The 23782-nt window shown below is 35.4% G+C and overlaps 3 protein-coding genes across 3 annotated transcripts in view; all 3 read right to left on the bottom strand.

The window, feature by feature from the left end:
• The window catches only part of LOC105451807 (adenylate cyclase type 10-like), a 10018-nt gene extending 1946 nt beyond the window's left edge, over nucleotides 1-8072 (bottom strand). The window contains exons 1-24 of the mRNA XM_011692491.1: nucleotides 7926-8072; nucleotides 7366-7512; nucleotides 6994-7269; nucleotides 6691-6814; nucleotides 6228-6385; nucleotides 6027-6152; nucleotides 5707-5926; nucleotides 5166-5469; nucleotides 4878-5005; nucleotides 4624-4779; nucleotides 4381-4486; nucleotides 3470-3889; nucleotides 3147-3238; nucleotides 2889-3041; nucleotides 2627-2708; nucleotides 2406-2553; nucleotides 2026-2166; nucleotides 1757-1906; nucleotides 1587-1668; nucleotides 1196-1410; nucleotides 821-985; nucleotides 596-711; nucleotides 189-512; nucleotides 1-28 (exon numbers count right to left, since the gene is read on the bottom strand). Coding sequence (XP_011690793.1) covers nucleotides 1-28; nucleotides 189-512; nucleotides 596-711; nucleotides 821-985; nucleotides 1196-1410; nucleotides 1587-1668; nucleotides 1757-1906; nucleotides 2026-2166; nucleotides 2406-2553; nucleotides 2627-2708; nucleotides 2889-3041; nucleotides 3147-3238; nucleotides 3470-3889; nucleotides 4381-4486; nucleotides 4624-4779; nucleotides 4878-5005; nucleotides 5166-5469; nucleotides 5707-5926; nucleotides 6027-6152; nucleotides 6228-6385; nucleotides 6691-6814; nucleotides 6994-7269; nucleotides 7366-7512; nucleotides 7926-7980 — 3916 coding nt within the window. The 5' untranslated portion in view covers nucleotides 7981-8072. The remainder of the gene's footprint in view (nucleotides 29-188; nucleotides 513-595; nucleotides 712-820; nucleotides 986-1195; nucleotides 1411-1586; nucleotides 1669-1756; nucleotides 1907-2025; nucleotides 2167-2405; nucleotides 2554-2626; nucleotides 2709-2888; nucleotides 3042-3146; nucleotides 3239-3469; nucleotides 3890-4380; nucleotides 4487-4623; nucleotides 4780-4877; nucleotides 5006-5165; nucleotides 5470-5706; nucleotides 5927-6026; nucleotides 6153-6227; nucleotides 6386-6690; nucleotides 6815-6993; nucleotides 7270-7365; nucleotides 7513-7925) is intronic.
• A 7365-nt stretch (nucleotides 8073-15437) lies between these two features.
• Nucleotides 15438-19690, bottom strand: LOC105451793 (golgin subfamily A member 6-like protein 22). Its single transcript, XM_011692470.1, has 6 exons — nucleotides 18340-19690; nucleotides 17635-18254; nucleotides 17363-17526; nucleotides 17072-17219; nucleotides 16782-16987; nucleotides 15438-16479 (listed from the first exon to the last, which is right to left on the bottom strand). Exons 1-6 carry the CDS (start codon nucleotides 19172-19174, stop codon nucleotides 16407-16409), a joined length of 2046 nt encoding a protein of 681 aa, XP_011690772.1. The 5' UTR covers nucleotides 19175-19690; the 3' UTR covers nucleotides 15438-16406.
• Nucleotides 19691-20006: 316 nt separating this feature from the next.
• LOC105451794 (ELKS/Rab6-interacting/CAST family member 1) overlaps nucleotides 20007-23782 on the bottom strand; it is a 61828-nt gene continuing 58052 nt past the window's right edge. The window contains exons 14-17 of the mRNA XM_011692471.1: nucleotides 21550-21807; nucleotides 21023-21210; nucleotides 20579-20633; nucleotides 20007-20301 (exon numbers count right to left, since the gene is read on the bottom strand). Of these exons, the coding sequence (XP_011690773.1) occupies nucleotides 20266-20301; nucleotides 20579-20633; nucleotides 21023-21210; nucleotides 21550-21807 (537 nt within the window). The 3' untranslated portion in view covers nucleotides 20007-20265. The remainder of the gene's footprint in view (nucleotides 20302-20578; nucleotides 20634-21022; nucleotides 21211-21549; nucleotides 21808-23782) is intronic.

Below are 23782 nucleotides of genomic sequence, written 5' to 3'. Positions count from 1 at the left end.
GTCCATGTTTCTGCTTTTTTTTCGATCTCTATGAATTATAATTGATAAAACTATTACATCTTAAAAAATTTAATATGAAAATAAATTATATTCACAAAATTGAGCGAGTCACAAAGAACTTATTTTGTAAGACAAATTATCGCAAGGGATAATCTATGCAAAATTGTTGTCAAACAAATGATCCTTACTTTATAAACATTAAACACCAGTGCCAAGACATTAGCCAGTAGCTCGATATAATTTGTAGTGAATTCATCGGCAGTGTCGATTTTATCCCAACGCTTGGGACAGATCAATCTCCATCTTAGCAGCTCGAGCTGAATCGTCGACTCCAAATCGACCATGAATTTGCGCCGCGGAAAACTGTAGCCCAGACTGCTCATTGCCTCGCTCAGCTTCTTGCGCGCTTCGGTAAGTAAACCGCTTTCCAAGAGGCATTTACCTCGAAACATCTGAATTTTTGCGGTGAGATAAAGCAGAAGTATCGATTTCTCTTCGTTGGTCTCGAACATCTATCGTTAAAAATCACCATTAATATACTCTCTTTCTAACATTTACTTTACTATTTCTATTCTGTTATATCCGCCTTGCTTACTTGCTGAAGCAGAGCTTCAGCGTCACTCAAAAGTCTATGAGCTTCAGGTACGTTGTTACTTGCTAAACAAATATCCACAAATTCCAAAATTGCCGTCAAGATTATATCTTGTTTTCCTAAAGAATATAAAACGGTAAAAAAAATATTAAGAATTGATAAATTAAAAAATAAAGAGAGTACGTATAATACTCATTATGCATTCGTCGATACTGATTTATGACTCACCGATTCCTTGACAATGTTCCAACATTTGAGCGTAAACAGTCGTTAAGATAAGATGGCATTGACAGTTGGCGAAGTCAACATTAGAGAAGGTCTTGGTGGGTTTCCTGACTTTTTGAAAGAGATTCACACAAATCGGTGTTCTCCCTGTTACTTGCATATCTTGCGCTATTGTTTTTTTCAAATTATTATAAAATTCTCATATGTTTAAAAAAAATATATATATACACATGTAATTGCAATGCAATTAACATAAAAAAAATCTTCCTTTATTTTAAAGTTGCTGCACGTCTATATAATTGTATGTATAAGCTTAATTGTATGTATAAAGCATTAATATCAAGCTAGATTCAATATTAATTCCAAAGTATACAATACCGTTTTCTTCTTTGAGAGTATAAGTTACTTCTTCAAGCTGATGCATTTCGGCGACAGTTAGTTTCGTTCTTCTACGTTCCTGAAGAACGGCCGTTTTTTTCCCTAACAATCTTACAAATTGTATCTCGCCGCAGGCCATACATCGCTTGGTATGGTGCCGAAGATATTTTAATGCCTTGCTGTGTAATTCCATCTTTTGATTTTCCGTGAGCGATCTTTGCATGTGGATATAAAAATATACAATCGATTTTATTAATTTTAATGTTTAAAGCGTTGTGAGTCTAATAGAAATTTAAATTAATTAAGACATTTAGAATATATATTATATCCTAATTTTTCTATTATTACAATTTATTTTTATCCGAATATCTGTAGCAAAATCATTTATTACCTATAAGTAGTTTCACGGAACATTGACATTTTGAAATGAATCAGACCGCAAGATGCGTATCGCGGCAGGTCGGTTAGTTCGTCTAAATAAATTTTGCCGTTATAGTAAAAATTTTAAACGAGGCGTACATAATTTCATATCTCACATTCGAATGTTGGCTTAACTATTACCTGGTATCATAAGATCCATACATTCGCACGTAATTTCTTCCTCCAAACTAGGTTTCCTTATATTTCTATAAAACACCAGCGGTCTACCGCTCGTAGTAAAATCGCCCCGTGCGCATCCAAAGATTCGAATCTCAAAGAGTTTCTTGATGGCTGCAGTGGCAATAAGTACTTTTTAATGACACACAACAAAATAATTAAGATCGTGGGAGATATTCACTGCGAATATTATAGAGTTACGACAACGTTTGCGCATTTCTCTAGATATGTACCGAGTCCAATTTCCCTCGTAGATTTATCTTCCATTAAGTATTGTAGCATATTTCTATTAATAATTTCTCCCAACACCGACGCGCATTTTAATAATAGTTGGTCCAGTGGTGTTAACGAGTCGAAAATTTTCAAGATCATTACTGGCGACACAACATGCGATAAAATATTGTATGATACAAAAGCACAGAAAAATCGTACAGAGTTACTTCATGTATAAGCTTTAAAAAAAATCTACCGTTTAAACAGAAAAAAATATTTATTTATAAAAATGTACAAACGATCATTAAAAATGGACAGTTAATGAACTAATTAATTAATTAATTAATAATTAATTAACTGCACAAAAACTGTACTACAGTATAAAAATAGTCTTAATTACCGTCCACCGTCACTTCAGCATCTCCCTCTTCTAGTGTGAAGCCTTCTGTAAATTTGTAAACGTCGATAGCTTCATAATCACCATTAATTGGCGTTTCCGGTTCGAGAATGGAACTTTGTAGTCCTACCATACCAGATACTGGACCATTCTGAAGTTAATACAAATGTCTTATATTATTTATTAATTAAATGGAATAATTAATAGAGAGAGAAGAAAATTACTCGATAACTTGTCTTGTACATCTTCCATTTGTCTGAACGGTCCTCTTCATTGCCGTTATTCAAAAAGTCCTCTGAGGCAAGCCTGAACAGTTATTGACCACCGTGTATTTGTAATACCTAACTTTTTGTTAATTATCTCGATCTATTTCAAATGCTTCTGCTTTTCATATAATTTTATTTTACATTGCAATTTTATATTCAAGAGAAGATAGAGACAACGGATATAAATTTGAATGTAGAATTATAAATAAAATTAAGAGACCTTTTCAGCATATAAATGGGAGGGAGCACGTAACCCATTTCTTCGGCAATCATTTTACTGATATGCATTATTACAAGGCTACCAGATTGCGTGAGGCTCAGCAAGTAACTTTCTATCCAACCTGGATTGCCAAAACTTTTTTCTTGAATTAATCTTAAAAGGCAAAATACGGATACACTAAATGTACGCAAAATAGACGCAAAGAAATCTAAATATTTTGTTAATAAAAAAACTATTTGCTTATTCAGAGTGACCAACTTCTCGAGTTCCGGAGGAATTCCGCACGCATCAAGAATCTGACATGCGAGCGCTGCGTGATACCATTTATCTATGCGATTCAATTCGATGACCTATTAATTGACAGAAAATAATTTATAGATTAACGTATGTATATCTCATAATATATCGCAATGTATAAAAATAAATTTAAATAAATAAATTTAAAATTTATACTGCCCATACAAATTTAATGTAATGTTTATCTTTATTTTTTAGTTGCAAAATATTAATTATAAAAAATAAGACAGATTTATTAATGGCTAGAGAGAAATCACTTTAATTATCGTTTTCAATGCTCGTACTCGTGCTCTCTCCAAAATAGCGGGATATATTTCGTACTCGCTGTTGAGCTTGCTCAGTCCGAGGCTGAGGATGAAGAAGACTGTGCTTTGCTTAATCATCGTGTGAAACAATGTCATAGAATCATCGTCACTGTGCTGAATGTCATCGATAATCACCACCCACAGCTCCCTGAAGCAGTTTCTCATTAATTTACGCAGAAACCTGCGTAACATCTTGCTCTTTTGGTTCGCGGATAACTCTGTATAGAGCGGATTCATCATAAAATTCACTTTGAAGGGTTGATTGAGGATGCAAAGAAATTCGGGTTTGTCTACATGGCCTAGTTGTGACATCAGTATCGTTTCGCGCTCGCTAGGAGTGGTGGTGATGTTAAAGCCGAGCGGTATGGAAAATATCATGTGGACCAAACTGTAAGAAGTCTGCGCTAAGAGAAAAATCATTGATTTAAACTCCGTTCAGTTCTCACTCATAATCTTCAATTGAAAAAGATAGAAAATTTTAGATAATTAAGTTAAATAATTATCAATAAATATCTACTTTTTTGAAATAATGATAATTGAATCTGAAATAATAAAATAAGTTTTCAATTTTGTATATTTTTGATATAATTAATTAAATTAAATATAATTAAGAAACAAATTAAAACACCAATATGGTCTAACAATAAGCTGATCTTGGTGCTCGATAATATTATATGTGTGAATCTTACAATTTATCGGTTCAAATAAACCGCGCGCCGCGGTCGAATAATCGTTGAACTTTCAACATAGCTAAAAACTGAAAATATAATATTATCGAACACCAAGATTCATTTGGACCGTATTGGCGTTTTCAGTTTTTTAATTGTATGTAACATTAATGGTCTATCTTGATACTTAATCAAATTAAATATGTTAAAAAAATGTTGAACCTTAGCATCGTTCATGACCAAAGAGATATAATTGCATGATATATCTGTGGGAATATTCTGTGCGAATTCATCCAACAATCTCGTCTTGCCAATTCTCGGCTCGCCTCTAAGAAAGAAAATATTAAAAATTAGATTAGATTAGGTCAAATATTGTAAAAATATTGTATTTATGAATTAAAAATCAAGAATTAAAAATGAAGAAAATTAAAAGTTTCACTGAAAAAGGAATTGGATTTTGCTCACTTTATAATCAGTATATTATGTTCAAGTTCCAAATGTTGCGTCGTCTCATTCGTGGTAAAATGTGCTATCAGATTCGATAGCATCTGTCGAAAAATCTTGATTTCCGCTTCTCGACCGAGCAAAGGATACTTTCTACGTATCAATTCATGCGCAAATCTGCAACCACATGTAAATTCACATGTATGTAATGAGAAATAATATTTTATAAAAATAAACGGCAATTTTTAGAAAATCATAAAAAAATTGCAAAGTACTGTGTCTGTTCTTGAAACTCATAAACAGGACCGACGTTTGTAATTCCTTTCAAATATCTTGGCTCTTGTAATATAAAATGTCTCGCTTCAAGACGAGAGCGCAGGAAGCTCTCTCGATCGCAAACCACCTTAAAGATAAAGATACACTGTGTAGAATAAAAGTGAAATATTTATTATTTTCAATTGCAAATGCGCTGAAATTTAGTGTTAATCTTATTTTCCGATTTAATAACGACATTATTTGTGTAACATGAATAAAAATCAATTATTTTTCTAGAATTGAATTACTTTATTATTGTACGCGACCATTAAACGCGCTGCCTTATTGACTGACATTCCAATCACAGTGTACTCTCTCCGTAAAATATGACCGACCACACCGCAATATGTCATTCCCATGGTAACGGCGATCGTTACGGATTGTACGTTCTTCATCGTTAGAAGACTCTGTCGCACCCTGCTGGCGCATCTCAATCCGATCTGTGATTCCATCATGTGTTTGTCGCCACGCAATCCAAATATGCAGAGAAATATCAGGTCCTTGTCGAAAAGAGACGTCTTGTTTACGCATCCATGCATCTCACAGACTAGGCTGGAAAAATGAAAAATATTGATAACCGTGCATATATAATTATTAATATATGGGTATCGCGAAATTATTACATATGAGTCAATAAAGATTTAAGCATCTAAATTTTTGCTCGTGTGTGTCTTTGGCCCGTTTTTTAATTATATTGTTATTTACAAGAGGTGTGATTTTTTTCATCAATTTAATATATTAATATAGCTAATAAAAGAGTCAAGTGAAAGTATAAATTTGGATATTTACTTGCAGACCAATTTGTATGCCGCGCTGACCAACGAAATTAATTCTTCGTTGTCCATGACTGTCGTGATGACGTTGATGAAGAGTATAACCACTTGCCTCATCTCCGTAAGATGTTCCAATGGCTCGTCCAATTCTACAGATCGTATCACTGGTCTGAGCATGTAGCTTCTCAACGAATCTTTTAATCGCTGTTTAGCTACCTTTATAACTTTGGGCCTCACTACAAAATTAAATATTTGTAATTGTATTTCGCGATCTTATCAATTCGGAGCGACGTGAAAATGAGTATCATAATGCAGCTATTGTACGTTTTCACTCACGACTATAATCGACTTGCTCGAAGTCATGTTCCTTTTGAATTTCACCGGTCCAATTTATTAAGGTACTGTCTTGTACTTTATACGATAAATCGAAGCCCGCTCCGTTATGCTCGGTATTTCTATTATCTATATAGCGATTGCAATGCGTTTTATTACTTAGAATAAGACTCCTTACACTTTTTGCAACAGAAAATCACGCACCAACACCAGTATCATTTTGAATTTCGTGAGGTCTAGAATGGTACCACATTGAGCAGCCTATGATCTGAGTGTGTACGCCGTCCGGTAACTTCTCGTAAACGTACTCGTTAGGATTTGCCCATTGCCAGCTACTAGGCGCCACGATAATATCGCCACCTCTAGATAGAATTTATTGTATCTACATCTATGATATATACATTTGATCTGTTCCTCTCTCATAAAATCAACGAAATGCAATTTTGATGTAATTTAAATTGAAGTAGTGGCGCATTTTTTATTTATCTTCTTGATATCTTTAAATTTACATTTATAATTATAATTTATTATAGAATGGATACGCACATAAACTGATAAATTTTTACATCCCTTTCTTCTCTTTTTTTATTTGTATTTCTAAATTTATACCTACTTGCATGTAAAAAAAATTACAAGTCAAAATGCAAATAGTATCTTGTTTTAATACCGGCATAATCCTTCGGCAAACTTTACATCCCAAACAGGTTTTCCAGTAATAACATAATAGGACATCGTTTTTGGATCGCCAATAGAAGTGAAGTATGTTATCCCGGAAGCGATGGCAAGTTTTACTATCGAAGATATTATTAAATTAACCTTGGTTATCGCGACATTATTAAAAAAATATAAATCTGGCAACTATTATATGTTATAATCTTTGATTTGTAAATTTATTTATGTCGACTTTGGAAAGCGCTAGAATTTAGCACTCTGATTCAAGCGTTTTAATTTAATTTTGATGCAATGGAACCTTTGAGCGTTACGCCGACATCAGTGTTGTACGTTCCAAAATGTTTCTGTATAATGCACGCGGTCTGCATCGCCTCCGTCGCGATATCGCGCATCACCATCCCTTCTTGGAGCTTCCACATTACTATGAACGCGTCGCCGGAGAATTTCACAACGTCCCCATTATGCGAGAGGATCTCCTGCACCATCGCGCCGATATAGCTGTTCAACGTTTCCGATAGCTTGGACGGACCGCCAACGCCGGTTTTCGTGTACTTTTCCGTGAGGTCTGTAAAGCCTGCAATTAAAATCACACGTTATAATTTGCGTTATAATTTGTCATAATGACGATTGTTGTGTGATAATCCAACCAATAGCTCCAATCAGCTCCAACCTGAAACATCGCCGAGCATCAATGTCATTTCATATTCCCTGGTCTCGTAATTGTCATAATGATCGAGGATTTCATCGGGGCACATGGACGCGAATATTTTGGTATGATGCTCCAATCGAGCACGCGAAGATCGATCTAAATTGTAGACTGTCGATGGAACAATCTTTAATTAAATTGATCTATGGTTGGAGATCTTAAATATTAACATTTTTCGTGTTAATTATTTCATCAGGCAAATTGTAAACTTAGCATTAATGTATATCTTCGAAATATATTAATGTATATATTGAACATGAAGCTGGAATGTTTTTTCACGTGAATTTAATATTGATAATCAATTTAGTTTATTTGATTATTTATAATTAAAATCTTGTAAGCTTCTGTTACAATTGATGCATATTTTATATTATTTTGTACATTTTTACAATCTTTAACTCAAAATTAGTATTATAAAAATAATATAATATTTTAATAATAAATTGTAATATAATAAAATGTATACTAGGTTACATTTAATGTAACCTAATTGTAATCAAATTTTTATGCAGTAATTGACTTACCTTCTGTTATTAAAGCATTCTTGTCTTTGAGCGCGTCTTTTAACGTATTCGTCATTCTTTCCTTTCTAATGCAAGTCGTAATCTGGATATTACCACCAAATAACAGTTAGTTAATTATTATTAATTCATATAAACTCGTAGCTAAAATAAAATAAAAACGCTGCTTAAATGTAAGTTTTGGAAGCAAACTTCAGATTCTGAAATAGTTCAAATACGACACCAGAGAGAAGTTTGACAATGATAGTGGACACATCTGCGCGTTAAATAAAACCCATCCACTAGCGCCCTACGTGCACATTGACACTACGTACTAGTCATGTACACGAATTTTTCCAACAGGGAACACACTACGATCGCAGTTTTTGATTCTGTCCCCATCAATAGTGCCTTATTCAAATAATTTTCAAATAATGAGAAATAAAAAAATTGAATAAAATATATATGCTTGTTATAAAATATACAACTTGAGCTGTATATTTATTATTATTATGTATATATATATACATATATATATATGTATATAAGCATGCTTTAATTTTTATTTTTAAAATTTCCACAATAGATTATTTTTAGAAAATAATTTCTCGTAAAAGTAAAATTGCAAAATATCTAGTCAGGCTTATCCTACTTTGATGACGTTAAAAAAATAATGTACAGATGTAAAATATTAAATTTAAACATAGGAATTTCGAGAAAAATATTAAATTTAAACATAGGAATTACGTATTAAATAAATTTTAGAATTAATTATGCATATTATCATAATATACATTTTTATAGTTTATATTACACAGACACGTACATTATATAAATAGCATGAAATCTAATTAAACATTTTCAGGAATGGAAATTGGGGAATCAATAGAATAGATGTTAGTCTTTTCCTCCATGAGATATTTATTTCATTCAATATCGGATTGCTTAGAGGCTTGCAGAAGGGAACGATCAGCATCAACAATAAATACACTCGTCGGACAATAGACAATATGTGTTTATTTAATAGCCTCGCTATATGGATACTTATACGAGTTGTCGCTCTAACAGATCGCCTACAACGTGACGGCCAATTTTTATTGTGCCTGGCCCTACTAGTCCTTATTGTGCTTGAATCTATGATGGGTCGACGTCACCTTGTTCTTTACGTGGTTACTTATTAAATCTTTCCTTGTTTTCTCACACACCGTCGGTTGTCAACTAACGAGGGTGGATTATACTCGCTATTGTAAGACATCGCGTTACACGAAATCGGCTCGTGCAGTCATAGCGATCCGTTGCTACTTGGTCGTCGACGAATCGCCGTAAGCTCTTATTATAAAAACATCAAATTTTCATATTTTTATTTATATTTTTAGTTCTCTGCATTCGTCGCGAAAATAAAAATTATTATTTACTCCTTGTATGTATACGTATGTACGTGTATTGCATGGACATATAAAATTTTCCAATTTATATGTATAATTTCATTTATCTTAAATAAAAGCCGAAATATCTAATATATATTTAAGTGTACATGTCTGATAAATTTTTAAATATCTGAAATATATTGCATTAAATTTTTAGTCAGTTAAATAAAAAAAAATTTCTAAACACTTACTTGTATCATTTAATGTAATAGCAATAATTACAACATCCTGCGAATTTATTAACAGCGACAGACGTGGCGATTATATAGGACTATCGATCATCAAAGGAAGACAATCGTTAGTAACAACATCGATAAATCTTCTACGTAACACGATATAATAACGAAACGACTTAGCGCGCGTAATAAATTATTATTATTAACAGATACTATATATATGTGTGTGTGTATATATATATATATATGTATATATATATATATATATATTTATTTATTTATATATCTTTATATCTATACAGAAAATGTCATCGTAATCGCCGCATCCGTCAAAATAAAGATCAAAAAATCAAGATCATTTACGCAGGATGCAAGAATTTTCTTTTCTCTCGGCGATCACGTCTTGCCATCGCAGAAACGGATCGTTCCGTCGAATTCCATCGTGAATTTCGTTTCGGAGCCTCGTTCCTCGCGTGCAAAGTGTTGCGCACATGCCTACGCGTGTGTTGACGCACATTTCATACGTTTCTTCGTACGTTAATTACGATATTATTACTATATATATCTCATAATGTTCACACACGCGCGCACGATCTGCGCAAGCAGGTACACGCGAGCTCGAGCGAAATCGTGCGCGATATCTGTGGGCTGCCGGGTAGTTACCCCGTCGTCCTTTCCGTATTTCTTCCGTAATTCTCTCGACGCGTTTTCGTTCTCTCTCTCTCTCTTTTTCTCTCTCACCCCGTCGAGCGATATATTTACTCGCGAAATCATATCTTCAAAGCTAAGTCAATATATATATTTAAGTAAAAGGCCCGTAAATTTTCTCCTCCTCGCATTACGTATCAGTTAAAAAATTCTGCGCCACTGCTCGCGATAAAAATTGTCGTTCTCATAATAGTATAGTAAATTGTATAACAAAATACTGCACATTATCAGGAGGGATTTTAGTGTGCGACGTGTGCGAGGACGACGGTGTAATTCCACGATTTCGAAGCGTTTGTAAAATCAAGAAGTTTTTTTTTTTCAGACAGACGAGAACGCGCACAAGTATTTCACAGACATACTATTTTACTTTGTATGCCCTCTAACGTCTTCCTCCTCTTCTTCATCTCTTCTTTTCTCTCTCTCTCTCTCTTTTTTTGTTTCTTTTTGCTTTTTACGACAAACGTGACTCGTTATATAATGGCACACAGCATGGCAGTTGCAACAATGTACTTTAATAAACTGTTACTTTAATTAGCTTATCTCTTAACTTACTTCGGTAAACCTTATATTCCTAGCTTCGTCACACTTTTCATCATAATCCGCCGTTCTCTCCTTCTCTCTCGCTTATGATCGTCATTGACTCTCCTGCCTGGGGGAGCCGGAAATCACCGAAGCGCGAGGAAAAAAAAAAATCATAAAAAAAATAAACGTGAAAGTGGCCTCGCTGATTTCCGGCGAATTTTAAGCGCAACACTCGCTCGAGATATACGCGACGCGTAATTAATTAAGCGTCGCGAGGACTAGGCGAAACAGGATCTATCTCACTCGTATTCTCGTCCCCTCACTCTCCTCCACTTTCTCTCCCTCTCTTTCGCTCTTTCACGCACACTCTCACACACTTTTGACTTATATTCCCCGTTGTCATATTATTATCATTCACTTAGGTATATATAATACACGCGATCGAAAATTGTATTGCGTCGAGATTCTTCATCGAGATTATTAACGATAAACGTTGCATAATAATATATAGTAGTAATCAAAGCGTCTCTCCCTCCCTAGCGCGGTTCCTCTTCGTTAAGACTTGTTATCAATTGTTCATTTAGCGATTAAACACGTAGAAATTGGAGAATAGAAAAGGAGTAGGTTGAAATCACGTCGTACCGTTGTTCAAGCCATGTCGGATGCTGAAGTATTCCTTTCAGAGCATTTAAAAACACTTTATTTTCAATGCAACGCACACAAATTGTCATGAGATTATTATTAACTCTATAAAACAAGAAAGCAGTAATGAAGATTAGAAGCCCCGATATTTGCGAATTGTTGTTCCATCGAATATAATTTCTTTCTTAATTTAACTTATCGTATCGTTTCGATCTTTGTTAAATCTTCAACTATGGATTTTAAATCTTTTTTTTTCAGTTCGAAATAGCATCCAACAAGGATTATACGCGATAACGTCGGTACGACGTTTCTTATAATATTCACATAAAAATCGTATTTCTTTTCTTTTTTTTTTGGTATTTTCTTATCGTGGACACTTAATAGTCACGAGTCAAAAAATAATATCAGGACCGCTTCTCTTTCGCTTTCTTTTACTCGGCCTCTCACTCTCGTCTCATTCTGCAGTCTCGCCTTAGGATCACCATGAGTGCCGTATAAATTGGTGAGGTTCGAGGGGAGGATTTCGATAATAGCCGATCTACTCGTCGTCTTGGATGATTACACGGCGGAAGAGTCTATCATGATGCGCAATTAAGCCTTTGTATCTTCTCGATACTTTTTGAAAAATGATCTTAGGCATTCTTCATTAAGGAGGTATCTAATAATTAAATGTTAATTACTTAATATAATAATTAATAATTTCATTTTTACAAATACGTTCTTTGTTTACAGAAACGATCGAATATTTTTTAAACACAAACGCGGCGTCGCAATTGCGGACGAGAGTCAAGTAAAACAGTGAGCTCGCGGTTAAGTGAAATCGGGCCTAAAGTTTAACAAGTACTTATACTATCCTACTGCAATTATTACGTTTCTAACAACTTAGGCGCGATCTGTTGCGAAATACAATCGCATCCTCCCCCTCGCTCGTTCGCTCACCCAGAACTTCTTTTCACTTCCGTTTCGAACGCGAACGACAAAAATTCTACGACATCGATTTGTATCGAAAGGAGTCCTTGTGGAATGATCGGATAATATGTTACTATTATATATTATATTGTTATATTACGTTAGTAGAATCTAATATGTCAACAAGAAATTCGATCTGATATTTTGTCTGTGTCTGTCGCATTCCCCGTTCGTGCACACATGGCCACACACTCCCTGCGGCTTTAATCTCGCGAAACAGAAAACTGCAAATTATCAAGATCCACATCGAGCTGGGTGACGCGTATCAAAAGAGAGTTGAAACATCGAAAGAGTGACTTGGACTCGATATTCACAATGTTAAGCAAGAGTCGAGAGTTTTAGAAACGACGATTATTGTGTACAAGTGAGATTGTAAAAAGTGAGATAAGTGTCTGAAGTGTTACACGATTTTGTTAAAAAATTCTACTTTGTTTGAAAAAATAATGCTGCCGGTTCTTTAAAAAATCGATTCACCAGGCGCACAACACACTCATGCCACAAACATTCGTTCTGTGTTAACAATTGTGTCAATTAACGATAATATTATTTTTTTTCTGCTTAGCTATATATGACATAACACGATGATATAGGCTTGATATGACGGTGGCACACGTTAACTAATTGTTTCTTCTCATTTCTCTGCCCCCATCCGTCCTTCCTCTCCATCTCACCTTCGATCTCTCGACTCGATCGACGCGAAAGAGATATTTAACGCTACATCCTTCATTTCATTTAGAATCTCGGCAGTAATAATTCTGGCAAATAAATACGAAAATTACAAGTGTAAAACGTTGCAGATAACAGAAATCAGATAACAACAGCTATTGTTCTTATGAAAATTATAGCATCTCAACGATTTGTAATGTTACTAATAAAATTTCGCCGTCTCTTAAATATCTTTATAAAAATAGAATGAGTAATAAGAGAACAGGTTGTATAGACTCTTATTGATTCCAGACAGAGAAAATATTTAGATGGTCCAGGCAATTATCAGTGATTATTGGATTGTCTGTATTTGATTCTTGTGGAAAATTCAAACTTAATGTAAATATAATTCTCGCTTTCACTTCTCACTTTACTTTGTTTACGTGGCTTTGACGACATTAATTTAAGCTATCTCATCTCCGCACGTATATCTACGTATGAGATTGGAGGTCAGAAGTAAGAGAGGAAGCTATTTTCCGTGGCAACGCATGCCGTTATTCTGACAAGTATCGCGATTTTGCACTAATTAAAAATATATTATTAAATTAAGTTAAAATTAAAATAATAATATAACAATATAATATAATATTTAAACGTCAATGTTTTCAATAAAATATTATTAAGTATCATTGTTAACAAATAAAAAGAAAAACAATTATTTTAAATACTAATTCCAAAAAATATTGGTTTAGATAAAAGAGTGATACTCTCCGAATTTCTGAATGCGTTTTACGGTTCGCGATGCTTCGCTCTAACAAATATATCCACGCCGCGCACAATACGCACTTTGATTCCAGCTTACAGTTGTCCTAACGTTTAGATATATTAAAGTCGTGTTAATAAGTCTTTTGGGTTCTAAAGTGGTTCGTAGACATTTCGTCAAGATGCAAAGAGGCGCCGTAGTTAAAACGAATAAACGGGAAATGGGATAAGCCAGCAACGAGAGAAGTGCTGTCGTACCCGTGGAATTCACAGAGGGGCTATCCTCAAATATTAACGATAAAATTTTACACTTTCAACATTTCGCAATTTAATTTAACTCACCGCAATGGCAGACGCGACGACATTAGCGGCGAGCGGCGAGATCGAACGATCAAAGAATGTGCCCATCCGGCAGGATCTCCCTTCGTTGGTCATTTTCGCAAGTACGTTATCGCGTTATAGTTCCCGCAAGAAGCAAGATGCGTATATTTATTACTATAAAAAATGCTGCAACGCACTTCGCCGTGGTACTAGCTTGCGTCGTAAATATCGCATCGCGCGCGTCGCAGCATCTCAGTTCGCTCGCCAGCTTGTCTCCAAAAATGACATTTCAAGCTCTTTTATAACGTCAAGTGTCTTGTCCCGTTCCTAATAATTTTCGACAGTAGCCTGCAACTTGGTATAAGGAGAAAAGGGAGAACGCAATGAAATATCGCATCGCGCGCATTCAAATGCGTTTCTCGTGAGATCTGCGACGGCGTATCTTGTATAAGCTTAACACGTAACAATCGAGAGTCTCGTTTTATTAATTAATTTACGTCGCCGCAAGTTTCTTATATCGCCGATGCTTTCGAAGAAGCACACATTTCACACACAAGTCCATATCTTATTATTATTTAAAATCAACGATCGTGTGATTACATAGAGCGCCGCGTACGTCTTTCCCTTGCGATATTTTATTACGGACTCGTAATCCCCTCGCGCGATATACATAATGCATAATGACCGTGCATTCTCCGACAGGACAGTCTCGAGTAAATGCGAATTTCGTTTAGCGAGATATGCGTGTACACATAATAGATTCCTATTCTACAGTGGTGGTACCTTGGGAACGAATATAGATCTTTAAATATTTTAGGAGCTTCCAAGAAATCGTTCACACGACTTTCGGGACAATTGCAATCGGGTGGAAGAAATAACGTAAATATATTATTTACAAGAGATTTTCTTTAGTGCCTCGGCTACGTTCTCTTGACTTCCCGCGATCTTTCGCGAAGTGCATTTCTAAAGAGCAGAATATTCTGATCGTGCACATTGTGTTAAGTACTTACAGCGGCGTATTCCTTCTGCGTATTCCCACTTTTGCTACTAGCGTGACGATTGCAATAATTTAATTCGACACTCTATAGAGGTGGTACATCTAGAAATATTACTGAATCTTTTTGATTTCTTAAATATGTATTAATTTTCAAAATCACAGACACTGGTTTTAAAACATTGACCGTTTAATTCTGACGATTAATTCTCGTGAAATCAGAATTAAGCAGAAATGGAAAGGATAAAAAAGTAATTTAATAGTAAAGCTAACTTTTCTAATTACGAATGCAGCATGATGTAAATTTTTATACTAATTTCCTTTAATCCATTTACTTTTTTTTCTTTGCAGGACGGCTGGGATTATATAATTTATTCCAATTATAATTTTATTTATATGTCAAGAAACACCGGTATGTACAAATTCATCAAGCTATGTTAAATTCTTTAAGCAAATTAAATTGTAAATGGCCGTAAATAATTAAAAATCTTATTTGTAAATATTTGAATATTTTAAAATATTCGAATTATTTAAAGTATTGATATCTAAAAAAACAAAACTCCAGTTTATGCTAATCATTTCTTACTTCTTTTAATTCTCTGCTAATCTAATTTTTATTTCTTTGCAGCTTCGCTAATTTAATTATACATCTAAAATTAAATATATTAAGGAAATAAATATAAAACATTAGTCTTCTAATCAATCGTTAATTTTTTAATGTCGCACGCCGCGGGCTGCAAAGAACTATATAATAAACAACAATTCGCATATTTTGATACATTGCAATAATAACAAATTATTATGTCTATATAACGACTCAAATATCGCTGATGTCGAAGGGAGAAGAAGATAAACGCTTTTGTAACATTTTTATCAGGATAAAATATTCGAAGCCATCGTATGTTATCCATCGTTATTATATTTCATCCATGGTAAACTATCGAATGCGATCTATTTGGATTACCAGCGGTCCGAAGAAGCTTCTGGCTTTTTGCTCTTGACAACTTCTTTCAAGCACTATATATCACATGGATGAAGAAAAATGCCGATTAATGATGAGAGATGTCGAATAAATGGCGAAGATGATGATGGTGATGAAGATGCGCGATGCGTGATGAGCGGCACAGGCAAGGGTGTTGGCTGTTGCTGTAGTTGCTGATATTGGTGGTGTATTGTAGTTTTGCTGTTGTAGTTGTTGTTTGTTTCGTTTTCTTTTTTCGCTACGTTTCTAAAGATGTTCTATACACTGTCTCTACGTTCGCGGGTGTGTGTGCGTATGAACAACATCGAGATAACGAAGGGACCGATACTCCGAAATACCGTAGGTGGTCTCGAGTACTTATCTGGTATCCTGCTGATGAATCTGCGATTGATTTTCGTCTTTCAAATCGGACACCATCGACGTTCTTGTTCTGCAAAATGTCGCGGCTCTGATTAGCAAAATATTTAATAGTATCGGTTTTAGAAACAGCTAGCGCTTTCATTATTTAATCCGATAATTTTCCTCACATCTCAAAAAATATAATCTTAATAATTAATATTAAAAAAATTATTGATATAAATAAAAATGTACGTCATAATCATGTGCTTCCAAAACATGTTTGAAAGTTGTGTCTTCAGTTATTTTTTGCCAGAAAATAAGCTTAGCGGAGCTTCTAACATGTTAATTATTTATTAATATATTGTACTTGAAAAAATATTATTAGAAACTTACGAATACTTGCAGCTCGTAGTAGCTGATACCGGTGAACTGTCGCCATTTACAGCAACTGATATCGGTGAGTTGATCCTGCTAAAGCGATCGTCAAAGGAATTATTATTGTTATCACTGCCGTCCTCATTGCCGTCGGATATCTTGAATACTTTTTGAAACAATTGTGGTGTTTCCCGTTTGGTATTTAACTTGATACTCTTCTCATCCTGAAAAATGTATCAATATATCAGCGATTTCGTTTTCGTTATTCTATCTAAAAACAAAGAATATTTTTTAATTTCTCAAGTTACCTCTTCCCTCAGTCTATCGAGTAATTTTCTCTTATCGGCTTTTAGTTTCGCCGCCTCATCCACTTGCGTTGGAGTTTTGATGCCTGAATGTTCCAATAAAGCTAAATGCGCATCTTTTTCGGAAAGGGCAGCTTTTAAAGCTTCATGCCTGCAAAAAAAATATTAAAATAAATTGTAAAATATATTATACACACACACGAGCGCGCACAGAGAGAGAGAGAGAGAGAGAGAGAGAGAGAGAGAAAATGCACTATCAAAATCAAACTGTTGACTTGAATGCTAAAAACTCACTTAATTTGATGCAACTCTTGAAGCTGAACAGTCTTCTCCTGATTCTCTTGGGCGAGCTTCTCTTCAGTCCTTTTAAATATTTTATAAAGAACCGGCTTGCACGTGATGCATTTCGTGGCTGAAGCAGCTTGTATGACTGCAATTTTCTCCTCCATCTCGACAATCTGATAAACGAATAAAAATTGTTTCAAGAGACATTCTATAATTGTATCATTTTTCAATTAGTTTTCAAGTAAGACAAGCTTAATATATTGCAAAGGTTTCCAACTCACTCTTTGGTCAGCTTCTTTTCTGAGCTTCTTCTCGTACTTGAACTTCGTTTCAAGCTCGTCCGTGATTGCGATGCTCTGGCGAAGAGCCGCGTCCAACTCCTCTAATTTGCGCTCTTTATCCGCGAGACTCTTCTTCAATTGAAGCTCTAACTCCTCCTTTTCCTTCAGAGTGGCGATGAGTTCCTCGATCGCGACGTCAATTCTCTCGCCGAGCGAAGTCTCCAAAGAATTGACCTCCATTTCTAGCTCCTGCACCCTCTCGTTTCTCAATCGAATTTCTTCCTTCAGCGCGCTAACGTCCTCCGTCTCGTATAATTCTTCTTCCAGTTCCGCCATCTCCTTCTCCATTTTCAGAATCTTATTCTGCTGCTCGATAATCTGCTGTTCGTATCTTTGAATTCTGTTATCCTTTTCCGAAATGTCGTGTCCCATTTCCTTCATCTTTTGCTCTTTTTCTCGCAGTTCTATTTCCAGGCTCTTCTCCTGCTCGCACTCTTGAATTCTATCAGTCTCCTCCAAAATAGCGCGCGTTACGTCCTTTGTCTTTTGTTCTGTTTCTTCCAGCTCGCAAGCTACTCCATTATCGGGTAAGATCGGGTTTTCCTTCGGCATGTTTCTGACTAAAAAACAATATAGGAACAATGATGTAATTGTAAAAATTATAAAAAAAAAGAACACAGCAATTTCAGTAAAGCTCTCATTTACCTGGTTTATTTTCTGCGAATTTTGACAGCTTTTTCAGCCCAGATACTTGATTCTCTAGCTGAACAATTCTGCATTCTCGATCCTGCAATTTTCGCTTAAGACCGTCGATGTCATGCTTTTTGACGTAATCTTCCAGATTTGTAACCATCTCCTCCAGCTCTATAATTCTTGCTTTATCGATCCCCGCGTTCGTGAGGTTGTTCTTCTGAATCCACTTTTCCATTTTCATAATACACTCCTTGTCGAGCGATACCTGGTAACGCAGATCACGCATCTCCTTCACGTCCTCCTTAAGGAAGTCCTCGAGCTCCTCCACGGCATCCTCCAATTCTATGATCCGTTTGGATTTCCTGTCGATCCTTTTTTCGAGATCGCGCATTCTCTGCGCATCCACGTTCTTCCGCAGGAGGCTTTCCAACGAAGCTATTTTCTGCTCCAGCTCGACGATGCGCTCATTCTTCGCCTCGATCTCCTGCTTCCAGGACTCCTCCACTTTTCCGTTCGTCTTCTCATCGTTGTTATCCTTCTCTGAGAATTCCGTTGTGCTCGCGTGATTCTTCAAGGAGTTCTTCAAGGCTGTCGCTTGTCGCTCCAGCGCGAGGATATGCCGATCTTTTGCGTTCGAACTACAACAATTTTTACACGCCTTCGATTGCGTTTCGATTTTCTCGCTCGATATCTTGTCGTGCCCACTGACGTCGTCCTTTAGGCCCTCGCAGCGTTTCAATTGCTGCTCCAGCTGGACGATGTGTTGATTCATCGTCTCCGTCTCCTCCTTCCAAGACTCAATGTGTTTCGCGTCACTCAACAGATCCTTACACTTGTCGTGCTCCATCTGGAGATTCCCCAACGTTCTTTCCAGCTCGAATATGGCACGGTTCCTCGCTTCCAGTACTTGTCGCCAAGACGACTCGTCCTTGTTATCCTGGGACTAGCGTGCGGTATGCGTGCCGAAGCGACGTTCGTTGGCAAAGTGGTAAAATGTACGGCGATAACGAAAACAAAGGTGGAAGCACACAGGAGGAAACAGAGAAAGGTGACTGTATATGTATGTGTGTCATGTATGTGCATTTTTTTATTTGTATATGTGTGCATCGATCGATGCGAAGGACGCAAAGGTGTGCGTCTTCAAGTAATGCGAGACATCATCCTCAATCTTCATTATTCTCTCTTATATATCTCGATATATCGAAATTATCGTCCGTTAAATTATCTCTTCGCAATTCTTTGTTGCCTTCTTCTTTTCCTTCGCGTCTGCCGTTCGCCGTCCGATTTTCCCTCGCTTTTTCTTTTTCTCCTTCTTTTCTTTCTTTCTCCCAATTTAAACTCGTATTTAAATTTATATTTACGTGTGTGCATACATATATACATCTACATATACGTATATCTTTCGCGGTCGTGTGAGTAATAATATGTATATACAGATGGATGCGCGTGTATTTGTATCTCTTGTGTGTACGCCGGTATGTAGGTATGTATATTTATATATATATATTTATACTTCGGTTTCTTCTCAGTAGTAATAATTAATTAACATTATTGTTTTGCCGTTGTCGTTTTGTCTCGCGTCGTCGCGTTAATATGTATTTATAAGTTTATCCTCTGCGTTTAAATTTATATTTATATTTATAGTTTTATCTTCAATATTTATATATTCTCAATATTTTTTTGTATTTATATATCAAGTTATTGTTGTGTTATTATCGTTATTATCCCTCCGCTATAATTATTAAATACGTTAACAATGGTCGCAGCGTTTTTACGTAAAATAATTATATGTCTCGACATGGGCTTTGTCCATTGGCGGATCGACATCAATCCTTCGTTTAAGTCCCTCGTGTATACGTCTATACTCATAAAGTCTCGCTTATAATATGCAAATTGTACTAAAAAGAACGGAGAAGGCGTCCCCAACGAAAATCGACCTTAGAACAAGCTTTTTAGGAATCCGGCGGGTCCCGCCTGTTAGCAACGTTTCGAGGAAAAAAGTTTGTAATATTTTTATTTTATTGTGTTTGTGTAATTGTCATCGAAAAGTCAAAAGGAAATACGTACAGGGGATAAGCAATGGATACGTGAAGCATATGTGAATGTCGTGTATACATCCGAAAGCAGCATGGAAAATGTCAAAAGATAAATAGTTAGTAGGTTGATTGGATAGAAGAATATGTTAATATAAATAAATTAATTTATGTTCTTTCTATTATCAATATATAACAAGTAAATGTAAGATACTGACCTCTTGCTGTGCAGTTGTAGCTTGTTTCAACTTGGCTTGTGCGGTTTTGAGTGCACTGCGATAAAAAAATCGAATGCATTAGTAATGGAAATTGGAATAAAAAATCATTCTAAATTATTTCTTTCAATTATTTCTCAAACTATACGCATATACATAATCATAAATATTAATAAGAAGTTCATATTATTGAGAAACTTTTATATCTCCTGTATAATTGTTTTGTTGTAACACATGTTTTAAAAGATCACGATCCCTCTACACATAATTTATTTCATGCCATGTTATGCATATTCTTAACAAAAAGAATATCATAAAATTCTAATAAAGAATTACTGTTTTACATCTTCACAATATATCATAAAGTTAAAGGAATAAAAAGAATCGGTATTTGATAAGAAGTAATTAATTCAGGTGTATATGCGTTATATTTGAAATAAAACTCACTCTTGAAGATCTCTAATCTGTTTCTCCTTAGAGTTTTGCTCCTCTTGTGTCATCTGCACGAGCTGCAATAGCCTCTCGGTCTCGGCGGCGCTCCTGCCCGATTCCTCCTTCGCCTTTTCCAATTCCTTCTCGGCAGTCTCGAGCGCCTTTTGCATTTCCGCTAATCTCTTGTCCGGCGCTCCACCACTCTGAATAAATTGAATCATATAAATTTAATTTAAAAAATACCATAAGAATTTATTTGTGTTTAAGAGCTAGATTTAATAAGATTATAGACATAAATGTTATTATTAATAATATTAATAATTACTAATATAAAGTATATATTATAATTTAAAAATGGAAATTAAGTATAAGAAAATTTTCTCAAATCTGATATAAAAACTTTCGCTCTTGTCATTTGACTTCCACTTTTCAATTAATAACAAACTGTATAATATGGTGATTATAAATATTCGTAATAACTATATGTACTAACTAAAATTATAATGTAATTTAAAAACCGCTTTAACAAACAATGCAATTACCTTTTGTAACTGTTGCTCCAGTTGGTCCATTCTCGCCTTTCTCTTCTTCAAGTCTTGGTCGAGATTTTGGAGCGTCCTCTCCTTTTCTTCCGTCGTCCTAGCTTTCTGATCTACGGCCTTCGCTCGTTCGTCCATTTGTCTTCTCTGCTCGTCCAATTGTCGTCTCTGTTCCTCGATCTGTTTCCTCTCTTGAATAGTGTCGGCGCCAGCTTTCGCGGCGCCAGCTTGGAGTTTCTTGTTCGCCTCGTGCAAGTCCACCTGCATTTAGGAAGGAATCGATTGTAGCGCACCTCTGGTACTTTCGTCGCATGCACGATTTATTATTTTTTCTTTTCCTGGATTAGCCAGAAAATCAACTGCGAGACAAAGAGAAAAAGAGAAGCTGATGTGCCATAAGAGCTATGATAATGACCATTCCAAAAACCAATGCAAAACCGACGACCATCTACTTGCGCTTTGGCTTAACGTGCTCTGTTATAATTTGTTTTACGTGTGAACCTCAGTTTCCAAAGTGCAATTAGATTAGTAAGGCTACACACTAACTCTCGGTCTTCTCGTTTTTTACAAATGATGAAAATCGATTGATACATTTTTATTTCTTCTACAATAGATTTGTATCTCAGATTGCTGGGCGTAAGAGCCAATCTACATAAGTCGCAAACGCAAAACGCATACGCAAACGCGGAGAAAAAAAGAGAAAAGAAAGAGAGAAACGTCCGCGTTTGCGTTTGCGTTTTGCGTTTGCGACTTATGCAGATGGGGCTTAAAGTAAATTTTGCGGGAAAATTGAGAGCTGCGTTTTGCCGACCAACTGATTAATGTGACAAAATCATGAATGCATGATAGATGAATAATAATAACAATAATAATAATAATAAAACGAATCGGACGCGACATCACACAAACACTCCTCCATATCTAATTATTACAGTGAGATATGTATATACATACAGAGAGATATATTAATTATAATAAAAAACGTGGCGAGTATAAAACAACAGTATATATCTACAATAAGAGATATATGTACATGAACAAACGTCCGAGGTGTGCACCAATCAGAGAGAGGAGGATATCGTTTCTTCAAGAATTCTTTGTGATATTTCGATAAAGGCATGTACGCCCCCGTGTGTAATTTTTAAGCAGAAAATACATTTAGCAGATCTACATTTCAGAAATCAGAGAATTCTCGTGATTTATTTAAATCACGGAGATATGAAGCGGTACTTCCTCATCTCATCGATGCAGTGCATGCTTTCCAACATAAATGTTTTCACGATTATTCTTTGCTGCCACGTTTAATACGTGACATAAGCGCAGCCGTAATAATAATATGACTAAATATAGTAATAATAATCGGGAAAGAGAGAAAGAGAAAGAGAGCGAGCAAGCGCGCTATAATCAAACATTTTTTTTTTTTTTTCATTGACTCATTTCTCATTTTATTTCCGTTATCTGTATGTGTATTATTCGTTCTTTATTTTTTTGCACTCGCTCTCTTTATCGCATAACAATAATAATTTCAGTGCCACTGGGCAACTAAAAATACAACAACGAGAATAATAATGATAATAATAAAAATGCTGATAATAACAATAATAATAACAAGAAGAAGAAGAATAACAGTAACAATACGATAAGAAACAACAAAGACAATAATCATAACAATAAAAACTTTAAACATATTCTGATAGCAATGAGTGACAAATGGTGATGCTTGGAAATATTGTCGGGAAGAAAGGAATTAAGGAAGGAAAGATCGTCGTTGGAGTAACGATCTTCTGTCGAAGGGACGTAGCACTGTGCTGCGAATATCTGCTTGCGCACAGGTAGAACGCAAGATAAGTAAAATGTGCGCGCGTGAATGGTGCAGCGTGTCTGGTAAGTCCCGAATCACGCATATATACACATATATACATATATATTTGTTCATTACATATATAAATTTTTTTTTCTGGCGGCGTGTGTAAAAGTCTGTTGGGCGAGTCTGTCTTCGGAGAAGAAGAGAAGGAAGAAGAAGAAGAAGAAGAAGAGACGAGATTTATCATTCTGCTTTTTCGACACAATGATCAATTCGATTGCACATCAAGGGATGATATTTTTTTTTTACAGAGTGCGGGCAGAGTGCGCGGGATAGTAGTGATAGTGGTGGTGACAGTTGGAGATAGTGATGGTGCTTATGGTGATGATTGGTGGTGTGAATGCTGGATTGTGAACTGTCAGCAGCGCGAGC

The sequence above is a fragment of the Wasmannia auropunctata genome, unplaced genomic scaffold (assembly GCF_000956235.1).
Source record: "Wasmannia auropunctata unplaced genomic scaffold, wasmannia.A_1.0 LD336044.1, whole genome shotgun sequence".
Classification (NCBI taxonomy): Eukaryota; Metazoa; Arthropoda; class Insecta; order Hymenoptera; family Formicidae; genus Wasmannia; species Wasmannia auropunctata.
This window is presented reverse-complemented; position numbering and strand designations above follow the sequence as displayed.

What these genes read in the sequence shown, in the direction of transcription:
- LOC105451793 (XM_011692470.1), bottom strand. Translation starts at nt 19,174, where the DNA reads ATGGAGCACGACAAGTGTAAGGATCTGTTGAGTGACGCGAAACACATT. An exon ending in ATTCGCAGAAAATAAACCAG is followed by an intron (nt 18,255 to 18,339) that starts GTAAATGAGAGC and finishes ATTGTTTTTTAG; the next exon opens with TCAGAAACATGCCGAAGGAA. An exon ending in CAAGAGTTGCATCAAATTAA is followed by an intron (nt 17,220 to 17,362) that starts GTGAGTTTTTAG and finishes TTTTTTTTGCAG; the next exon opens with GCATGAAGCTTTAAAAGCTG.